The sequence below is a fragment of the Sciurus carolinensis genome, chromosome 10 (assembly GCF_902686445.1).
Source record: "Sciurus carolinensis chromosome 10, mSciCar1.2, whole genome shotgun sequence".
NCBI classification, from domain to species: Eukaryota; Metazoa; Chordata; class Mammalia; order Rodentia; family Sciuridae; genus Sciurus; species Sciurus carolinensis.
The window spans coordinates 49891140-49910113 of NC_062222.1; the positions used below are offsets into that span (position 1 = coordinate 49891140).

Genomic DNA, 18974 nt, shown 5'->3' on the forward strand with positions numbered 1-18974 from the left:
TAGATACAATACAAAGGCAAAATAAAACTATTAAAAACAAAGTTGATAGTAAGTGAAATAAAAGGGGAGGTAAACTTGGAAAAGTCCTACTTTATACTTTAAAAGTTTAGAAAAGTGTAGACAAAAAAGTGTACACTTTAGAGTGAAAATAGCACTTTGCAATTTTTTTTTTTTAAGTATTGAAGACTGAACCCAGAGGTGCTCTATCACTGAACCAATCTCCACAGCCCTATTTGTATTTTATTGAGAAAGCACTCCCTAAGTTGCCTAGGTCGTCCTTCAACTTATGATCTACTGCCTCAGCTTCCCCAGTAGTTGGGATTACAGGTACATACCACTTTGACTGGCTATCTACCATCTGAACAAAGAATATCATGTCATTCTTCAAATGACTGTAAAGTTGGAATTGTAGAGGATATATGAAGAAATGTAAAGTAAAAATGCTCTTCTGAATTTTAGTATCTATTTTAGACTAATATAAACAATGATCAAATATCTTAAACTGGTAAAATACAACTAATCACAAACAAGTTAATAATGACTATTTGAGAATGTGAAATTAGTGAAAAATACAGTTTGAAAAGGCAAACTTCAAAATTTTTAAAAAAGTAAACTACTATTTTAACTGCTATAAAACAAACAGATTTAGGTATAAAATAGTTTTGGTAAGTGAGTGAACTGGTCTAACAGGTCGCCTGCAAATAAATATCTGTCAAGTTGCTAAAAAAGCAAAACATGAAACTCATGCTCTAAATCACATAAAAGCAGTTAAGGATCTTCTAAGACTTGCAATAATTTTCAAAATAGAATCATAAATCCTAGCCTAAGAGGAAAACAAAAGGATATGCAATTTTACTGAGTGTTGAATCCATTAACTGTCTTCAAACTTTAGTAACAAAACCAAGTTAAATATAATAGGACCTGGTTTTTGTCAGACATAAGGAAGCACAAGAGTGTAAGTTTAGGAAGAGAGTATAGCATGTTTCAAAATACATGAAGGAATGAGCTGAACATTATAGTAACACACATAAAAACCACTAAAAAGAAACAATGATAAAAGTAAGTGATGAAACTTTGATAGAAAATATAAATGAGACAACATTTGGATAATCCTCAATTATTGTTAACTAAACCTGTTAAAAGACTAAAGGTGAAAGTGAATAGGCAATAGGCTTGCCATTACAGTTTTTCTAAAACCAAAACACTATTATGATAAGCTAAAAACACAAAAGGGTTACAAGATAATAATTCCAGTTTGGCAGAAGATGGTTTAACAACTAGTTATTAAATTTAGTTTGAATGACATTTAAAGTAAACTAAATGAAAGGTGTTTTAAAATTAAAATATGCCCAATAAAAATCCCTAGCTTACCCTCATACGAAAGGTAGTAATTTATTATTGAAGCGTTTGTCAAATGTGTATGTCTCACATGTAATTCAAACTAGCATATAACATACATAAAGCACAGTCAAATCAACTTTTAGATTAATTCTTACATTTTTACATACTGCATATGAATAAAATGTTATGTAACTAATCTATGTACTTAAGTACTTCATTAAAATATACATATATAAATAATAAGTATGATTTATATGCCTGGTTATAGGTTTACAAATACTAGTTTAGGTTAAGGTCTAGTTTTAAATTATAAATTGCTAAATATAATCAGGAGTGAGAAATGTATATTACCTGTAACATAAAGTAAAAATGGACTTTGTTTTAACCAAATTATAAGAGAAACAAGAAAAAAAATTAAGGATGAAAAAGAGGAAAACATGTTAGTAACAAAGAGAAATATTAGTGTAAAACACAACATACTTGGGTCATGAACTGAATTTCCTAATAGGCATTAGGTAAAAATTATACCCAACATATGTTTTTGTTTTTAGTGTCTGTCAGATCCTTTTTTTCAGCACTTGGATACTGACTTATTTAATCACTTCAATAATACCATGAGGGACATACTATCATCACCCCCTCCTTATTTTGAGAATTTCTTGTAAGAGTGATAGAAATAACACAGAGTAGAAAACCACAGACCTTGGATCAAAATCTATTCTTTGCCCCTCTGCCACTTAATTGTTGGGGAACTACAAATAAGTTATTTACTTTGTAAGCCTTAGTTTTATCGTTTATAAAATGAGGATCATTTTACTTATCTCATTGGGTTATGAGGTACAAAATGATATACCTTACATAATACTTAAAAAGATTTTTGGCGCATAGTAGATAAATTCATAGCCAAATAACCCGGCACTGAACAAAATTTGGGGAACACAAATAAAAGATAGGGGGTAAATGTAATGTTTACCTTCAAGAAGCTCATGTTATAGTGTGTTACCTAATGTTATAATATTTTCTAGGTCTCTTGTTATGATTTTTATATATTCTAACAGACTAAGGACCTAACAAATAATAAAAATAAAACTTATAGAGATTGATGCTGCAAGTGTACTTAAATAATCTGGGTTATGAGACTAAATGTTAATTTTTTTATGAGTTACATAGTCTATGAGAGTGACAGATATTAATATAGTTATTAATTTTGTGTTTACAACAGTGAGAAAAATATATCTAAGTACTCCTGTGCTCAGGAATTCAATAAGACAACAGTCAATTAAAAATCTTTGCACACTTTCCCCTACAAACAGGTACTGCCATCATAATAGTGGAATCTTTAAAGATTATTAATAATAGACTGTAAGTCATTAAATAAATGGGCATACAAGGAAGGAACACTAAACAGAATTAAATAGAATAAAGCACATTTAATTTAATTCCTTGTGAAGGTCTTCTAAGGACTGGTATAAGAGTTGTTAGCTCTAGCTCAGAAGGCAAACAATTCAGGATGAGCAATATATTTTGCCAAAGGCACACATCGAGTCAAGAATACCAAAAGAAAAATTGTTTTATAAGAATGTTGTGAATTTAGTTTTAAGAGAAGAAAAAGAATAAAATTTCAGAGTGCTTGCTTTCTGTTCAATTTCACTGTGAACCTAAAACTGCTCTAAAAATCAGGTTTATTAAAATACAAATTCAAAGCTGGACAAGGTAGGGAGGAGAAAAGTGTAGAGTGAGGAGCTGGGTTGTGGCTCAGTGGGAGAGCACTAACGTGTGAGGCACTAGGTTTGATCCTCAGCATCACATAAAAAAATTAATAAAGTTAATTGTGTTTGTCTGCAACTAAAAACTTTAAAAAGAAAGAAAGAAAAGGGTAGGGATAAATGGTTAAGAGGTAAAAAATTATAGTTGGATAGGAGGTTTAAGTTCTAGTATCATAAAGCACAGCAGAATAACTATAATTGACAAACATTTATTGTCTACTTTGAAATTGCTAAAGAGAGGATTTTAACTTCTTAAAACAAAGAAATGATAAATATGTGAGGTGATGAATTACTAATTACTCTGACTTGATCACTACATATGATCAAAATATCACATTATACTTCACAAATATAAACTATTATGTGTCAATTAAAAAGAAAATTTAAAAAAGGTTTCCTTAAGGAAATATTTTACTGAATCACAAAGTTAAGAACATGTGAATTTGCAATGAGAAAATGCTCTGCTTTCTATTACTTATGGACAAAGACTTCATTTGATTATGCAATAATTAAAGTTTTCCAAGTTTTCATAAGTCATCATTCATGACATATACTACATAGGTGATCTTAGGTTATTTTTTAATAATTTTAACTACCACAATATCAACAATTTCATTACATAGAAACCTCATTAAGAGAACAAACATCTTTTGCTAACAGTCATTTTCAATCAATAATCAAGATTTCTTTGCACAATAAAATTCAGAAATGACTATAAAATGTAGCAGCTGTTAACCAGTGTCTATTTTTCCTCTGTTCCTAGATAACTGGTTCTCTGGAATATGTGCTATTAAATGTAACATAATACTAATATTAAAAACCTGTGAGATCTACAAACATTTTGGATTAGTTTCTAGTTGTGTCTGAGTATTAACTTTTCTCAAATGCTAAAGGACATTTTTGTTTTTAGAATAAGTCTCTGAAAACAGGTTTTTCCAGTATTTGCTGATTAACTGTCAATTCAATTTTTCAAAATTAAGGGTTGGATGCTAAAATTTATGTTAATATTTTCTATTAATATGCAGATAATAATCACTAGCACTGGCAGAAGAATACAGTTCTTTTAAAAAAGTGTTTACAGTCAATAAACCTTAACAGAAAAATAGACCTAACAGACTGTTTGACCTTGGTAAAGTTAACTCTTCTATGCTTCATTTTCCTAATTGCATACTGAGAATACTTTCACCTGGTTTCATCTTCTACTTCTTAGTCACTTTTTTCAGGGCTCCTTTTTCTTGATGTGCCCTTTTAATGATGTTCTTCAGGTCTTGGTACTGATCTCTAGTCTCTTGTAAGTATTAAAACTGTCACACACAGTTCAGTTGTATTTCAGAGTTAAGTGTTTAAAATAACTGAAGGTATATACAGACTCCTAGTGGTCTGCCATTTATATTACCTGCCAGGTCTTAAAAGTTCATGACCCAACTTTGCACAGTCTCTGATTTTGCCTGATGTGCTGGATTTATAGTAGAAAACAAAAATAAATATTCTCTTTGCACTCAGAAAGCTTTCAGACAAATGAGAGCAGTAAACAGAAGAAATTTTTTACAAATGAAGTTATGGTTAGGAGTCGGTGATAGTTTAACAGCACTGCTTAAAGCCCAATTACATCTTTTACCAACCTAGTGCTCATTTCATTGTTCTATGTTAATCACTGTTGTGATTTTTCAATTTTATATTGAGCGTAAGCTGAATTTCAAAACTTTTAAGTTTCCTCAGTGTTGTCAGAGTTTTCAGTATACTTACATGTATAGGATTTTACACAGATGATGATGATGATAACAACATACATTTTTACAGCATTTACCACATGCTGGCTAAATACAAAGATAATCTATGAATGTTGTAATTATCTTCATTATACAAAAAAGAAAACTTGAATTAAAATTGGTTTGTCCCAGGTAGTACAGCGATTTATTAAATGATGACTGAAAACAAAGTCTGTATGATGCTGAAGCTAGCTCTTTTTTAATGCTTATGCTGTAATGTCTCTAAAGGATATAATTAGAAAGTATTTTCCAAGTTAATGAGGGAATTCTAACCAAGGAACACCTATTAACATTTACTGGAACTAGTAGTGTCTAAATAGTTTAGGAAATGCTAATTTAGTCTCTGCTAAAATTTAAAAGAAAAATTATAAAATTAAGATTATGATTTTTTAAATAGCAAATCTCCTGCCTCACATTTTCAATTAAGCTGTTTTGAAATTAAAGTATAAAGTACAGATTTTAAAATTTTACTTTATAGAAGTTCTATAAAAAATTACTGAGTACACAGTAATTTTTAATTTTGATGCTAAAAATTATTTTCTAAAGGACACTTAAATAGAAATGAAATGAAACTCAATAACTATATAACACTGCACAAAACTAAACTGATGACAATGTTAATCATTATCAAATAAGTGTGCATAAATGCAGAAAACAAAAACTATGTCTACTGTTATCTATAGTGATTTTTAGATCTCAACAATTTTAAAATACAACCATATGAGAAAAATTTGTATTTAGGAATTAATATTCTTTTCCCATTTTAATTGTCTTTTCCTTCTCTTCTTCTCCCTTTATCTCTATTCTTACCTTCCAAACCTTTTTCACCATTGGCTTAACAATCTAATTGACAAGTTATCTCACTCTGAAAGAAACACCTCTTTATTAGTGTTAAGCAACATGGTTCCTTTTAGAATTAGGTCAAAATTCCTGCTAGGACTTAATACACGTGTCAGAATTTGAAGAAAAGTAAATAATAAAAATACTGAGAACAATATATATCAGAGACACTCAAAATACATAGCAGCATTAATTGCAGGGGTCTTTTATTAACCTTTGTTAAAACTTATAGAAGGAAGATCTAAAATTGCTTCTTGGGAAGGTTCATAATATGTGATAATTTTTCCATACCAGAGAGCTTCCTTTTCCTTTACTAATGAGGACACAGAAGATTCTGGAGGGTTTAAAGGATTGCTGTGAAGTGAGGGTAAGGCTGTATTTCCACATAGCATGGTCATTAAAACAAAAACTTTTCTGCCCAGTAAAATGTACAAGAAATCTAAAAAGAGGTATGTTTAGGCCTTCCATAATCCTCTTATATCACAACAGGGTTGTCTTTACCTGGCAGATTTTCTTCAGTACAACTTAACTCACAAAATCTTTCCATTTCTTATCCAAGAATACAGCTAATAATAGCTACTATTTTAATGGATCAGGCGCATTCTGTACCTTGCCATCTAATTTCTTTTACCTCGGAAGATTATTTCCTTTTTGCAGACAGACTCAGAGAAATTATCACTTATCTAAATCTATTCAAATATCAAAAGACAAAGCCATGATTATAACTTGTATTTGTCACTCTGAATTCACAGAATTCATTTTTTAAAGTATCTTTCACAGCCTAATTAAAGAAAATTAACCTGTCATTCATAATATTCATGTATCTAAAATAAGTGAACCAAGTATTTGAATGGCCATTTCTTACTACCTGTCCTGAAGTCACTACATGTTTCCTCCTTAACTCCATCTTTCTGAGTCTATGACTGGCCCTCTTAAAAGAAAATTAGAACATCACTCCATGGCTCAAAACCCTCCAATGGCCTCCTGTTTCCTTTAGAATAAAAGTCAAATGCCTTCAAGATCCTTCATGACCCATTTCTGCCTTCGTTAATTCTACCTACAGCTTTAAACCCTTAACTCAATTTTGACCCACAGGCTTGCATGCTGTTCTGGTAAAAGTTTGTTTCATGGCGTATGCAATGGCTGGTCCTTCTGCCTGACTGCACTTCCCCATGATATCTCCATGGTGAAATCTCTCATTTCTGTCAACTCATTACTAAAAAGTCATCTTTTCCGTGAGCCTTCTCTGACCACATTAAAATTTCAGACTACGTCACGGTTCCCTGCTTGGTAATTTTTTTCTTCAGCAGAAATCATGACCTGAAATATGCTATGATCTTATTCACTTTGTGTAGTGTCTTCCTCAATAAGGAGTGAGCTGGGGGCACACATTTATTCATTGCTCTTTACCTAAAACCTAAACTGTGCCTGAAAATTAGTGGGCGCTTAATAAACACTTACCAAATCAAAGAATTACTGGCTTCACTCCCCTCCCCCACTAACATCCAAGTCCTTTTACGCACACAAATAAAAGCAAACATGCTCAAGAATCTAATTTTTCCAATAACATTCTTTCTCTTGGCATTACATCCATTTCTTAAAGTTAGTTCCTTCAAAGGTTCCAAACTCTCTTCTATTTTCTTATGCCACTGTGGGTTCTGGGGGGAACCAGACTTCCCATTAGTACCCGCAGGTCATGTCCTCTATCCTGGAGGCGAGTAAGGGAAGGGACGACTGTTAGATGGCACTCTGCGTACCCCAGAACCTCTGCGACAACACTCACATGAAGCGGTGGACCGGAGGTCCTAAGCAGCCTTAGCCACGAGCAAGCAAAGACGGCCTCCAGCACACGGTGGCAGTGAGAAAGGACCCAATGGGGCGTCCCAACACACGCCTGAGTGTTCCACAGAGTCAACCCCACATTACGTCGTTCTCTTCCTGTGATCAGTTCTAATTATTCACCACACTACACTCTCAGTTTTTCAGTCCCTCACCAACAACACTAACTCCTCCGGAACCTCTTCCCTCTCGCTATATTTTATTGCCAGTTTGGGCAAGCGGCAGGAGGCCGGAAGCTGGGGGTCTTTCTTCAGTATTGCGTCGCGAAGCTTGTGAGGTCAACAGAGAGCGCCAACCTGTTTCGAGGGTGGGGGAGGGGACAGCGAGGCGCTGTCAGTGGAGGGTGCTGGGTTGGTGTTTCTGGCCAGGTTCTCAAAAGGGAACTTAATTTGTCTTGGCTCGCAGGCAAATGCCAATCTCTGAGCTCCCGGCGTTCCAGGAACGGTCTGTTTTGTCGAAGTATTAAAACGCAGGACCTGGTGCTTTAAGCAGTAACGGCAACACCAGCCACAGCCGCAGCGCTGGGGCCTTGTGTAGAAGCTCCATCCCCCTTGTCTTGTGCCTGTTTGCGTCCCCAGACTCAGAGGCAGGTATTCGGGTATCCCAGTTTTCTGCGTCGCAGTTGGTGGGGATTGTGGGAGGTAGGGGAAAAGCATTTGCAGCGAGTGGCCCGCATGTCCGCAGCGAGAGATGGAACGGAACTTCTCCCTGATGGGGATTGTTTCCATCCCTAGCTACAGCCTCCTTCCCCCCAAATCACAGGTTCATCTGAGTCTTTTGGAAACTTAGGCAACTTTGGAAAGTAACTACTGACTCACTGCATCAAATGAAGGCTTAGAGGATCTGAAATTTTCTCCATTACTTAAATCAAAATACGCACTTAATGCTTTAGTATGTTTCTGGCTTTCAAGGTTTAGTTAGTTGTTAAAGTGTAATGCTCTCTTGAATAATGGGAGAAATTGACGCAGTGGAAAAATGTGATTTTAGAATTTTCAGTGCCTGTTTTACAAGACTTGTCCCTGTTTCTTTTTGGGACATAAAGACAACTTTTGAGAGAAGGTATATAAAATTAGTGAATTAATATTATTCGTTGAAGAAATGCAAACGCTATTTTGTTCATGATAAAATTAGCATCGTTCTCCCTATTTTTGACACCTCGGCCCCTATTTGAATCATTCAACTCCAAGTCCTTTCAGGGCAAAGATTGTCTTGTTCACTATCCTTGACCCAGCACCAGAAGAAACATCTAACTTAAAATAGGGATTTCAAAATGTGGAATGAATTTTCAAACCCAACTGCTTTGTTCGCTGTTTTTCTCTTGTAATCCTTTTTCACTCACCAAGTGTAAACACACGTATGTGTCTGTGGTTTTTTTTGTGACCCTTTTTATGTACACCCTGAGAGGTAATTGAAGTAGAACAATAATGAATTATTTTATGCTAATGAATGTTTTATCTTTTGAAATCATTTGCACTTTATTTGGTTATTTGATTTTTCAGTTGTCTAAGCGATAAAGGCATCTAGTTGAAAACCCAATAGCAGTTTGTAGTAGGATTGAATAATAAATTGCAACAGTTCTCTATCTCATCTTTCTACCCTCAGGCCTGTTGTTCAGATGTAAACACTTTTAATCTTTTCTATTTTAGGCCTAATTGTTGAGTGATAAGTTAAAATTCTAATTTTTTTTCTATTGACTTAAGATGGCCCACAGCATCCACAAATTGTAGAATAATTACACAACTTTTAGTTTTTGTATTACTTTATAATCTTAAATAATATATGTAAACTCTACTTTTTCACATTAATTTTTCATAATTACTTTCTCCTTAAAATGAGAAAAGTAGTGGCTCTTTCTTCATCAGAGCAGAAACCACATGCACCTCTTACAACATTTTAAGTTATTTTCCTAGTCAATACCATTTTCAAGTGACCAGTTCTGAGCACAGGCAGGAAATTTTATTCGGTGACTAATAATGGAGAAGGGGGACTCATGCTCTAAAGGCATCTAAGACTGGATTACTAGGTGGTGTGGTTTGTATACTGTCTTCAGAGCTTTCACTGAGAAGCGTTCCATCTTCTTTATTCCCTAATTTGGGTAATTGTATCTGGCAAGATGCCCATTCTTTTTTAAAAAATCATTAAAATGAGTTCAAGGTCATCTGGACTGTCAACAGATGACAGATGGTGCCTGAACTAGATTGAGCCAATCTAGGGTTCCCCTTTGCAGTTAGCATTTGGAAGCATGTGGTTATCTATATTTCTAACTAGCTTTAACTATTATAAGTCAGGGGCATCTGTAAACAGCCCATAGGTCAATAGACTGTTGATTACTGCAGAGTTTAGTCTGGAGACACTTGCACTTTCCCTTAGCTGTAATTTTACTTGTAAATCATGAAGGATGGTAATATTTATATTTCTTAACTGATTTTTTTTGCTTTATATGCTGAAACACAAGTACATTTTATTGTAAGCCAATAAAATATTTATGATATTATGACTTTATAATTATTCCCTAGTGCAAATCCAGGCAGTATGCTAGAATACATTTTCTTCCCAGTGTTTTAATTTTATAATCCCTGTATTAATCTAAAGAGCATTTTTGTAATATTAAGGTCAAATTGATTCTTCTTCTCCAATGGCAAAAATTCATGCTATAGGTAAATTGTGCTTTATTTTGTAGACTATTGATATCTTTCTTACTTATTTTTTTCTTTCAACATTCTTCATTGGTGCATTATAGTTGGACATAATGATGGGATTTGTTGCTCCATATTCATACATGCACACAATGCAACAATATAATTTGGCAAATATCTCTCCCCAAGACTTGCCCCCTTTCTCCTGTCCCCCATCCCATGGTCCCTTTCCTCTATTGATCACTCTTTGGTTTTCATGAAATCCCTGCTCCTCCCCCAACTTTTCTTTTCCTTTTTTCTCCTCCAACTTCCACATATGAGAAAAAACATACAATCCTTGACCTTCTGAGTTTGGCTTATTTAGCTAAATAGACTAGTTTCAAGTTCCATCCATTTTACTGAAAATGACATAATTTCATTTTTCTTTGTAGCTGAATATATACCACATTTTCTTTATTATTTCTATTTATGGATACCTAGGCTGGTTCCCTAGTTTGACAGTTGTGTATTGTGCTGTTATATACAAGGATATGTGTGTATCACTATAATATGAATACTGATTCTTTAGGATAAATTCCTCAGCTTACCTTTTAACCTACCTCACTTTGATTGCTTTCCTGTCTTCTTGGGAAAAAGTACATGTGTTTTCTTCAGCAGTCTTCTCATTCTTTGTATTACATACATAGAACTTTCATTCCATTCTTCCATAAGACATCCATGGAGACCAATGGCTATTTTCTTAATTTGAACAAACTGCACTCAGTTTTTTTGGATAACCTCTACCTGGGGTTTATACTTATTAACATTTGAGTAAATCACATTGTTCTTAATGCCATATTTTCTATTATTTGTTTTTCTCCCCTGTTTTGCTGAAATATATTCTAAAGAAACTTGCTTACAAAAGGTGTATGGATGATGTTTGTTTTTTAATGTTTGCATGACTGTAAATTACCATTTAGCTATTATAATTCATAATTTGGCTGCATATAGAATAAAAATTATGTTCTTTCAAATCTTTCAAGGCTTTACTGTCTGTTGACTTCCATTGTTGCTGAAGGGATGATGAGAATGCTAGTCTGCTCTTCATTTGTTGATAGATATACTATTTTTTCTCTAAGAATTGATTAAGTATTTCAGTTTATGCTGAATACTTTGAAAATTTATAGTGGCATATCTAGATGTGAGTTTATTCTCCTTGCAATGATTTCATTAAAGGAGGTAAGACAAATATCCTAGTGTGGGTCTTTTTCATTTGTACTTCATAAAATTAAAAACCTTTTTCATTTGATAGTACACATTTCCCTTTGATTATGGGAAATTTTCTTTTATTTTTATCTTTCATTACTTTGTCTCCTTTTCATTTTTCCTGTTTTGAAACTACTCTTAAGTGGTGTCTTGAGCCATATGTCTGTTACATTTTTTTCTTCTGTTTTAGTTCCATATTCTGAGAATTTATCTGAACATTATTTTCCAGTGTGTCTATTTGATTTGGTGGTCATAATTTCCACTCATATTGCCTTTGATTGCTCTTTTTTGATAGCCTCTTAATTTTGTGTCATTTTTTTGAAGTGAAATTTACACATATTAAAATGGACAGATTTTAAGTGACATGTTTGATGAGTTTTGATTTTTTTATTTACACTTGTAACCACCACCACTATTATCAAGATATAGAACATTTTCATTACTATGAAAAAATTGCCTGTCACCCTGTCTGTTCAAATCCTTCTTCCCCACCCAGGATACTACCTTCTGATTTTTATCACTAAGTTTAGAACTAAAGGTCTGGAATTACATTTAAAGGGAGTCATATAGTATGTACTCATTGGTGTCTGCTTCGTATAGTGTGTACTCATTGGTGTCTGCTTCTTTCATTGAAGTGTTTTTGAGATACATTTATGTTTTAGCACGTTTGTTCCTTTTTTTCTTTTGGGTAGAACTCTGTGGCAAAGCTTGTTTATCCATTCTGTTGTAGGATATCTGCATTGCTTCTAGTCTATTATGAGAAGAACTACTATCAGGCTGCAACACATGTTGTTATGAACAAATACTTTGATTTTCTTGGGAAGATGACTTATAGAACTGTATTTTCTGAGTCAAGTCAGGAATATTTTTAACTTTAGAAAATTTAAAATGTATCAGAACTTCAGTTCAGCATTCTCTTCCATGGGGTATGGCCAGTCATTCCTTCTGATAGAAGGAAGTGAAGGACATGTTGTTGAGGTTTTAATTTGTTTTTCTGTGATTAATGGTATTGAGTACTTTTTAATGTGTTGTTTTCTATTTGCATACCTTTGGTGAAAATGTTTATGACACTTGTCTGTTTACATTGACTGGTATGTCTTTTTATTATTGGCATATAAGAATTCTTTGTAGATTCTACATTCAAGTTTTATCATATATATAGACACAACTTTGATAAAGATCATAAATGTATATATGCACACACATATGTATAGATAGATATAAATATTTCCCTTATCATTGCTTGAATTTTTATTTTCTCAAAGGTGCTGTTTGATGTGCAGATGTTTTTAATTTTGATGAGGTTTACTTTTATCAAATTTCTCTTTTATTATTATTGCTTTCTGTTTCCTGCCTAACAAATCTTTGCCTAGCTTAAGGTGCTTTGAATATTCTCATGTGTTTTCTTTTAAGAAGACTATCAGTTTTAGTTTTTACATTTAAGCTCATGATCCATTTTAGATTTTTGGGGTGTATCAGTAGGGGTTGTTATTTCTTTTTTCCATATGGTTAGCCTATTGGAGCACTATTTGCTAAAAAGACTATCCTTTCCCTATTGATAAAGATGAATTTCTTTTCCTTTGTTGAAAATCAATTCAGTATATTTTTAAAAATGTTTTTATTATGAAATATGTGGTATATATGCATGCACATTAAATATAGATACATTATATGGAAATTATTATGCTTAATAAGATGCGCAACCATTAACCCACTCACCAAGAGCTCACTTTTACTTTATATTTTTGAAGCTTCTATGGCTTCTTCCCTAATTTTGCCACCACTTTTCATCCACTGGTACCCTATACTGAGGGGTTTTTTTTCCTCATTCTTTTACTTACTGAATATTCTTAAAACATGTATAAATATTCCAAAATTATTAATTTTTCATGTTTTTAGTTTTATAAATATTGGCATAAGTGTTGTGCAACTTTTTATCTATTTAGCATTTCTGAGATTCATCTATGCTGTTAAATGATGCTCTAGTTTACTTATTCACCATCAGGTGAATGTATCACAGTTTATTTAACCATCCACCTGCTATTAGAAATTCATACAGTCTCCAGTTTGGAGATATTAGGAACAACACTGCTCCAATATTTCTTAATGAATCTCCTTGTGTATATATGTAGTAATCTCTGCAGGAATATAGTGTCAAACTGTTTTCCCAAGTGGTCAGTTGTACTAATATATATTCTGACTTAGAGTAAGTGAAAGATCTGATTTTTCCACATCCTCCTAACATTATATTATAATGAACAACCTTTGTAATTTTTACTAGTCTTAATTTTTTCTATTTGATGAATATACCTTCTTATGTGATTTCAATAAGCAATTCTTGATTATTAATGATGTTGTTTGTCTTCTCATATATCTGTTAATCTTTACTCTTTTGTGAAATACGTTTTTATGTAACCTCCTGATTTATATATGGGATGCAATATTTTCTTCAATCTCTAAATATATGTTGGTTTTTTTTTGTTTTTTCATAAATTATTTCCATTGCTTCCAAAAGCAGATTTTCCACTTATGTATCTCTCTAAACTAGCTGATGATTCTAAGACCATTCATGATTTAAGCATTTAAGGAAGGCTGACTGGGTTTTTAGTATATATTGAAAGGCTTGTTGACTGGCACATTTGTTTTAGGATGGCTGGGTGGACATCCAGAATTTAAGTGGGGTACTACAAATTGCAGAACTAAGAGTAGTTTTCTTTTTCTTTTTCCTTTCTTTTCCTTTTCTTTCCCTTTCTTTCTTTCTTTCACCAGTGTCCAAACCAAACTACAATTTTTGTTTGTTCAATTTCTTTAGGGGAGAACTTTGTCTTTTTGTTTGTTTGTTTTTGCTTAGAGAATAAATAACTCCCCATTTGGGGAGCTGATGGCAAAGTTGAGTCTTTTGGGCCACCCTTCTGATTTTGACTTTCATTTACCATTGTTCCTACCTTCTCTGACTCTGAAGCTTCTTAATTGGAATAGTCCAAGCAAACCTCCTGACCATTATAGGTTGTATCACTTCCTTCTTTCTATTTCTTGGCACAAGTATTTTTCCATATACATTTTACTTAATAATAGCTTCTTGAAATCTTTTATCAGCTCCATAGTAGGGAGAAGAGCTTTATTCATATGAAAATGCAATAACACACTTTCTGTGATTTTAAAACTTTCAGGTATCATTGAAGATGGAAATGGTCTAACTTTTCCTTTTAATGCTGTTAGAAATCTTTGGATTTGACTTAGAGCTACAAAATAAATTTAGGTTTGAGTTTTTTCCTCTGTATCATCTTGTAATTTTTGAACATTGATTTTTTTTATTGTAATGTTCAGATTGGCATTGATCTCCAAGTGGTGCATTAAGTAAGGTAAGAAAATACTGACCAAATGTTTGTTCAGTCTGTAATAAAATTTCCTCTTCTTCCAGAACATCTTGGAAGATCTAGGACTCCAAGAATGTTCCCCTTGAAGGATGCTGAAATGGGTGCCTTTACCTTCTTTGCCTCAGCTCTGCCACATGATGTTTGTGGAAGCAATGGCCTTCCTCTTACACCAAACTCCATCAAGATTTTAGGTCGCTTTCAAATCCTTAAGACCATCACCCATCCTAGACTGTGCCAGTATGTGGATATTTCTAGGGGAAAGCATGGTGAGTTTGTTTGGTTTTTTTTTCTTTCCTATTTTGTGTTTTCTACTTTCTTACCAAGATTCACAGTGATAAATGTATAGGAAATATAAGAAATCAGTATGTATGTAGGTGTATGCTAGCTATTTATGTTTGAAAATAATTTTAGCTGTCTTCAAATAAAAGGTGAGTCACAAGATTAGTTTTGCTTTTTTTTTCTTCCTGAGCAACATTAATCTTTTCATGTGTGATTACATTTAGAGAACTGAAGTGTAAAATTGAACCTTATTGATTAAACTTTTGGTGTTTTGCCACAAAGATGTTTATTGCCTTTTTAGTAGTATAAACAAGTTCTTCCATATTCCACTAAAGATGCTTAGGGTGACTTTATTTTTAATTATTTTATAATTATTTTTGGAAGCTTACTTACAGGTTGAGTTGCCATTTCTTAAAATTATGTTAAATGAACTTTAGTGAAATGTACTTTTCTAACATAAAATATTTTGAAGATGTAAAAAACATGTGAATGAACCCTAAATACTTGCTGATAGTCAATTTTTCCCCCTATAAAATATCAGTTTCATGTGTTTCAACCTCATAAACACATACTACCTTTTCTTTATTGTCTTTTGAAAAGTAGACTAAAATTGTACTTTGGATTAGGTAGTTTATTTCTCTTAAAAGTATGTGCTCTGAGAATATTTGTGTTTATAGACTTTATGAAGAAAATATTTTTGGCTAATAGTTGAGTGTTTAGTTTTGTATTAGGCAATATTTAAGTGCTTTACATATTTTAATTAAAAAATCTCATAAGATGACCATGAGATAGAAATTATTACATCTTCATTTTAAGAATAAGGAAATTGAAGCACAGAGCAGGGTCACACAAAGGAAAATATGGAATGGTATAATACTAACACTAATGCCTTTAATGATAAATTGTATCTGTTGAAAGATCTTAAAAGTTGCTAAAGTCTATAATAATGGACACGTTGATAACAAACTATTCAGTGTTTAAGTATTTCAGAGCTCCACCATAAACTTAAAGTACTCTGAATGTTTAGTTTTTGTCAGGAGGCTTAGTGATATGCATGGGAGAGTGGTAAGAAGGATTGTGTAGCAGATAATAAAAATATTTGATATTTCTTATTCATATGTGCACATATATTATTTGTATATGCATGTTTGTATATATGTATATACATAAATGTGCACATATGTATAGACATATAAGCATATACATATATATTTATATGTGTATATACACACAGACATACAGACCTTAAAATATATAATTTTATTGCAGCTACTTTTACTGTCCAAGTTGCCTTCCATTGACTGATTCAGCAAATATCAGTATGTGCTTGTTTGGGCCCAACCTTTTAGTTGAGAACATGAGGGGACAGCATATTGATGCCTTAAAGGTCTCTTTCCATAGTGAACACATTTACAAGGCAGAACTGATAGAAAATTAGCTTTGAAACAAAGGTTACAAATATGTTGATGAGTTTAAGAATGTTTAGAAACAAGATTTTCTTGACAATTCACATTTCTTTCGTTCTACTTTGGTATATATAACTTCTACATACAGGGTTTACAGCACTTTAATAGACTGTTGCCTGATTCTATGACCCTTTTTTGTGCTAGGTTCCAAATATTTGAAAATGAATAAGTCAGGATAGGATCCCAGTTACCAAATAAGCTGCAGAAATGGTAGGAAAAAAGTATACAATTAGGATTATAGTACAGCAGTACTTCTCATAGGTGATACACAATGTGCTGCTGTTACAGTATAAAGGAGAGGGTGTTAAATTCTGCATTGAAGAATATTGATGTTAAACTCTTGTATAAAAGTTTTGGTTTAACAATTTCAGAACACAGTGGAGTGATTTCTTTGTGAAGTTTTATTTTCTTACATGCATTCATTTCAATGGTATTGGTGGCCTAAAAAGATTAAAGGATTTTTCAAAAGATTTTCTTATCTTTTGTTGTTGATATAATCCTAATAAACCAAATCTTAGTGTCATTATTAGTCAATCATTCTTATTTTAAAAAATAAATTTACATCTTTTAATTGTAATCTTTCTTTTTTTCCAAAAAGAATTTGAGACATGTTGCAGATATCTATATAGTAGTATTTAATACCAGTTGAGCATCCCTAATCCAAAAATTCCAAAATGAATTGATCCTTGAAAATTCCTTTGGAATTTAGAAGCATTTTGAATTTCAGATTTTTTGGGTTAGGGAAGTTCAACCCATAAAGGCTATGCACATATTTCAAAAATTGAAAAGCTAAAAAAATGTGAAACATATCCCAAGCATCTTGCATAGGGGATATATGTATGTTACACAGAAGAAAGATATATAATCATTTTTAGACATAGGAAGGTAAAAACTACTGTCTTATGTTGAGTGTCTGAGGCCCAGGAATCAAATAATCAAATTGACAAAAGGCAGAATAGCAGGATAAAAATCTCAGTATATAAGTATATTGTGTATACACACACACACACACACACACACATATGCATGCATATATATGTAGGGGATTTCACAAAAATATCACTCAAAGAGGCAGTTAGAATTTGGGTCTTTAATACCTTTGTAATAAGCAGGTGATAAAATGTGGAGAAAAGTCTAGACAAAGGAGAAGGGATTTGGGGCTTCTGGTGTGGAGGTAAGTTGCGGGGAAAATGACTAGGAAAAGTATGGAAAATAAGTAGTAAGGTTCATTATGTAGGTAAGAGTCATTTTCCTTTATGATATGGGAGAGGGACACTTTTACAAATGGAAGTTTTTGACACCTTTACATAGAGAAATTTATGTCCTGTGTTTTTTATAGAATTACTTCAGCTCAAAACAATCCTTACTCCAAAGTGGCATATTTTGGAGTGGCATACTTTTGTCCCTTTTATGCAGAAGGGCAACAAGGTTAGAATAAGATATTAGGTTAGTATTATTATTAAGCTCATAGTTTCCTCAGGTGGGCTTGAAATTTGTAGACTTCTTATATGTTAGGGTAAAGAAGGAAATCCAAGTAGTTCAGTGGCTTGTACAATAAGAAAGATATTTTGAAATTAATTGATAGATTTTTACCTAAATGTGGAAAAATGAGTTGATGCAAACTTTATAATCTTCCTACAATCTGTTGTCCAAATGAAGTATGGAAACATTGGTATAGAAACTTATTTGGTATGGGGAATTTTTATCTCTGTGTGTTGTTATAAGTATTGTTCCCAGTACATCTGCTGTTTGCTTTATTGTTTTATTGCTTTTCTGTTTTTATTTTTTCCAGTTGGTCATTGAGCTGGGAATTCTCTGTAGTTTATTGCTCCAAATTTTCTTTGGGTGAAAGTAAATTTGACAGTTTAAAATAGCAGCTGGTAACCCAGTGGCCATGGGGACCTATGAATGGGTTGCAGAAGGTCTGTGAACCCTTCAAAATTTTAAGTAAAATTAGATGTTTGTGTGTGTAGATGTGTACACATGGCATTTTCTCAATAAAGAGTACATAATTTTTGTTGATTCTCAAAAGGATTCTTAATGTAAAGAAAGGGTCTTAAAACACTGCTATTGAATATCAAATGTGTGGAGAAACTCTCTTCTTTACTCAAAGGCAAAATTGAGAAGTTATAATATAAGATCTCAGAGGGCTTTCCAAGGTTGATTTGACCTGTACCTAGTGTTGTATCATTATCACATATGTTTTAATCAAGAGACCAACAGTCAGGGCCACTGTGTAGAGTTTTGCCATTTGCACACTGCATAAAAGCCTCTAGCTAGAGGACTAGGTGGGAGCTATGATCTGATTCTAATTGATTCTGGGAAGAAAGAATGATTTTTCTAATTTGTTTCAAGATAAACATAAATATTAATGATAATTATTTCTCCAGTAGACTATAGATAATTACAGCCATTT

General features: G+C 32.8%; 2 protein-coding genes across 2 annotated transcripts in view; one reads left to right on the plus strand and one right to left on the minus strand.

The window, feature by feature from the left end:
* Positions 1-7654, minus strand: part of Aimp1 (aminoacyl tRNA synthetase complex interacting multifunctional protein 1) — a 45836-nt gene extending 38182 nt beyond the window's left edge. Inside the window, exon 1 of the mRNA XM_047566533.1 lies at positions 7500-7654. Coding sequence (XP_047422489.1) covers positions 7500-7501 — 2 coding nt within the window. The 5' untranslated portion in view covers positions 7502-7654. The remainder of the gene's footprint in view (positions 1-7499) is intronic.
* A 216-nt stretch (positions 7655-7870) lies between these two features.
* Positions 7871-18974, plus strand: part of Tbck (TBC1 domain containing kinase) — a 264855-nt gene continuing 253751 nt past the window's right edge. The window contains exons 1-2 of the mRNA XM_047566530.1: positions 7871-8141; positions 14858-15079. Of these exons, the coding sequence (XP_047422486.1) occupies positions 14887-15079 (193 nt within the window). The 5' untranslated portion in view covers positions 7871-8141; positions 14858-14886. The remainder of the gene's footprint in view (positions 8142-14857; positions 15080-18974) is intronic.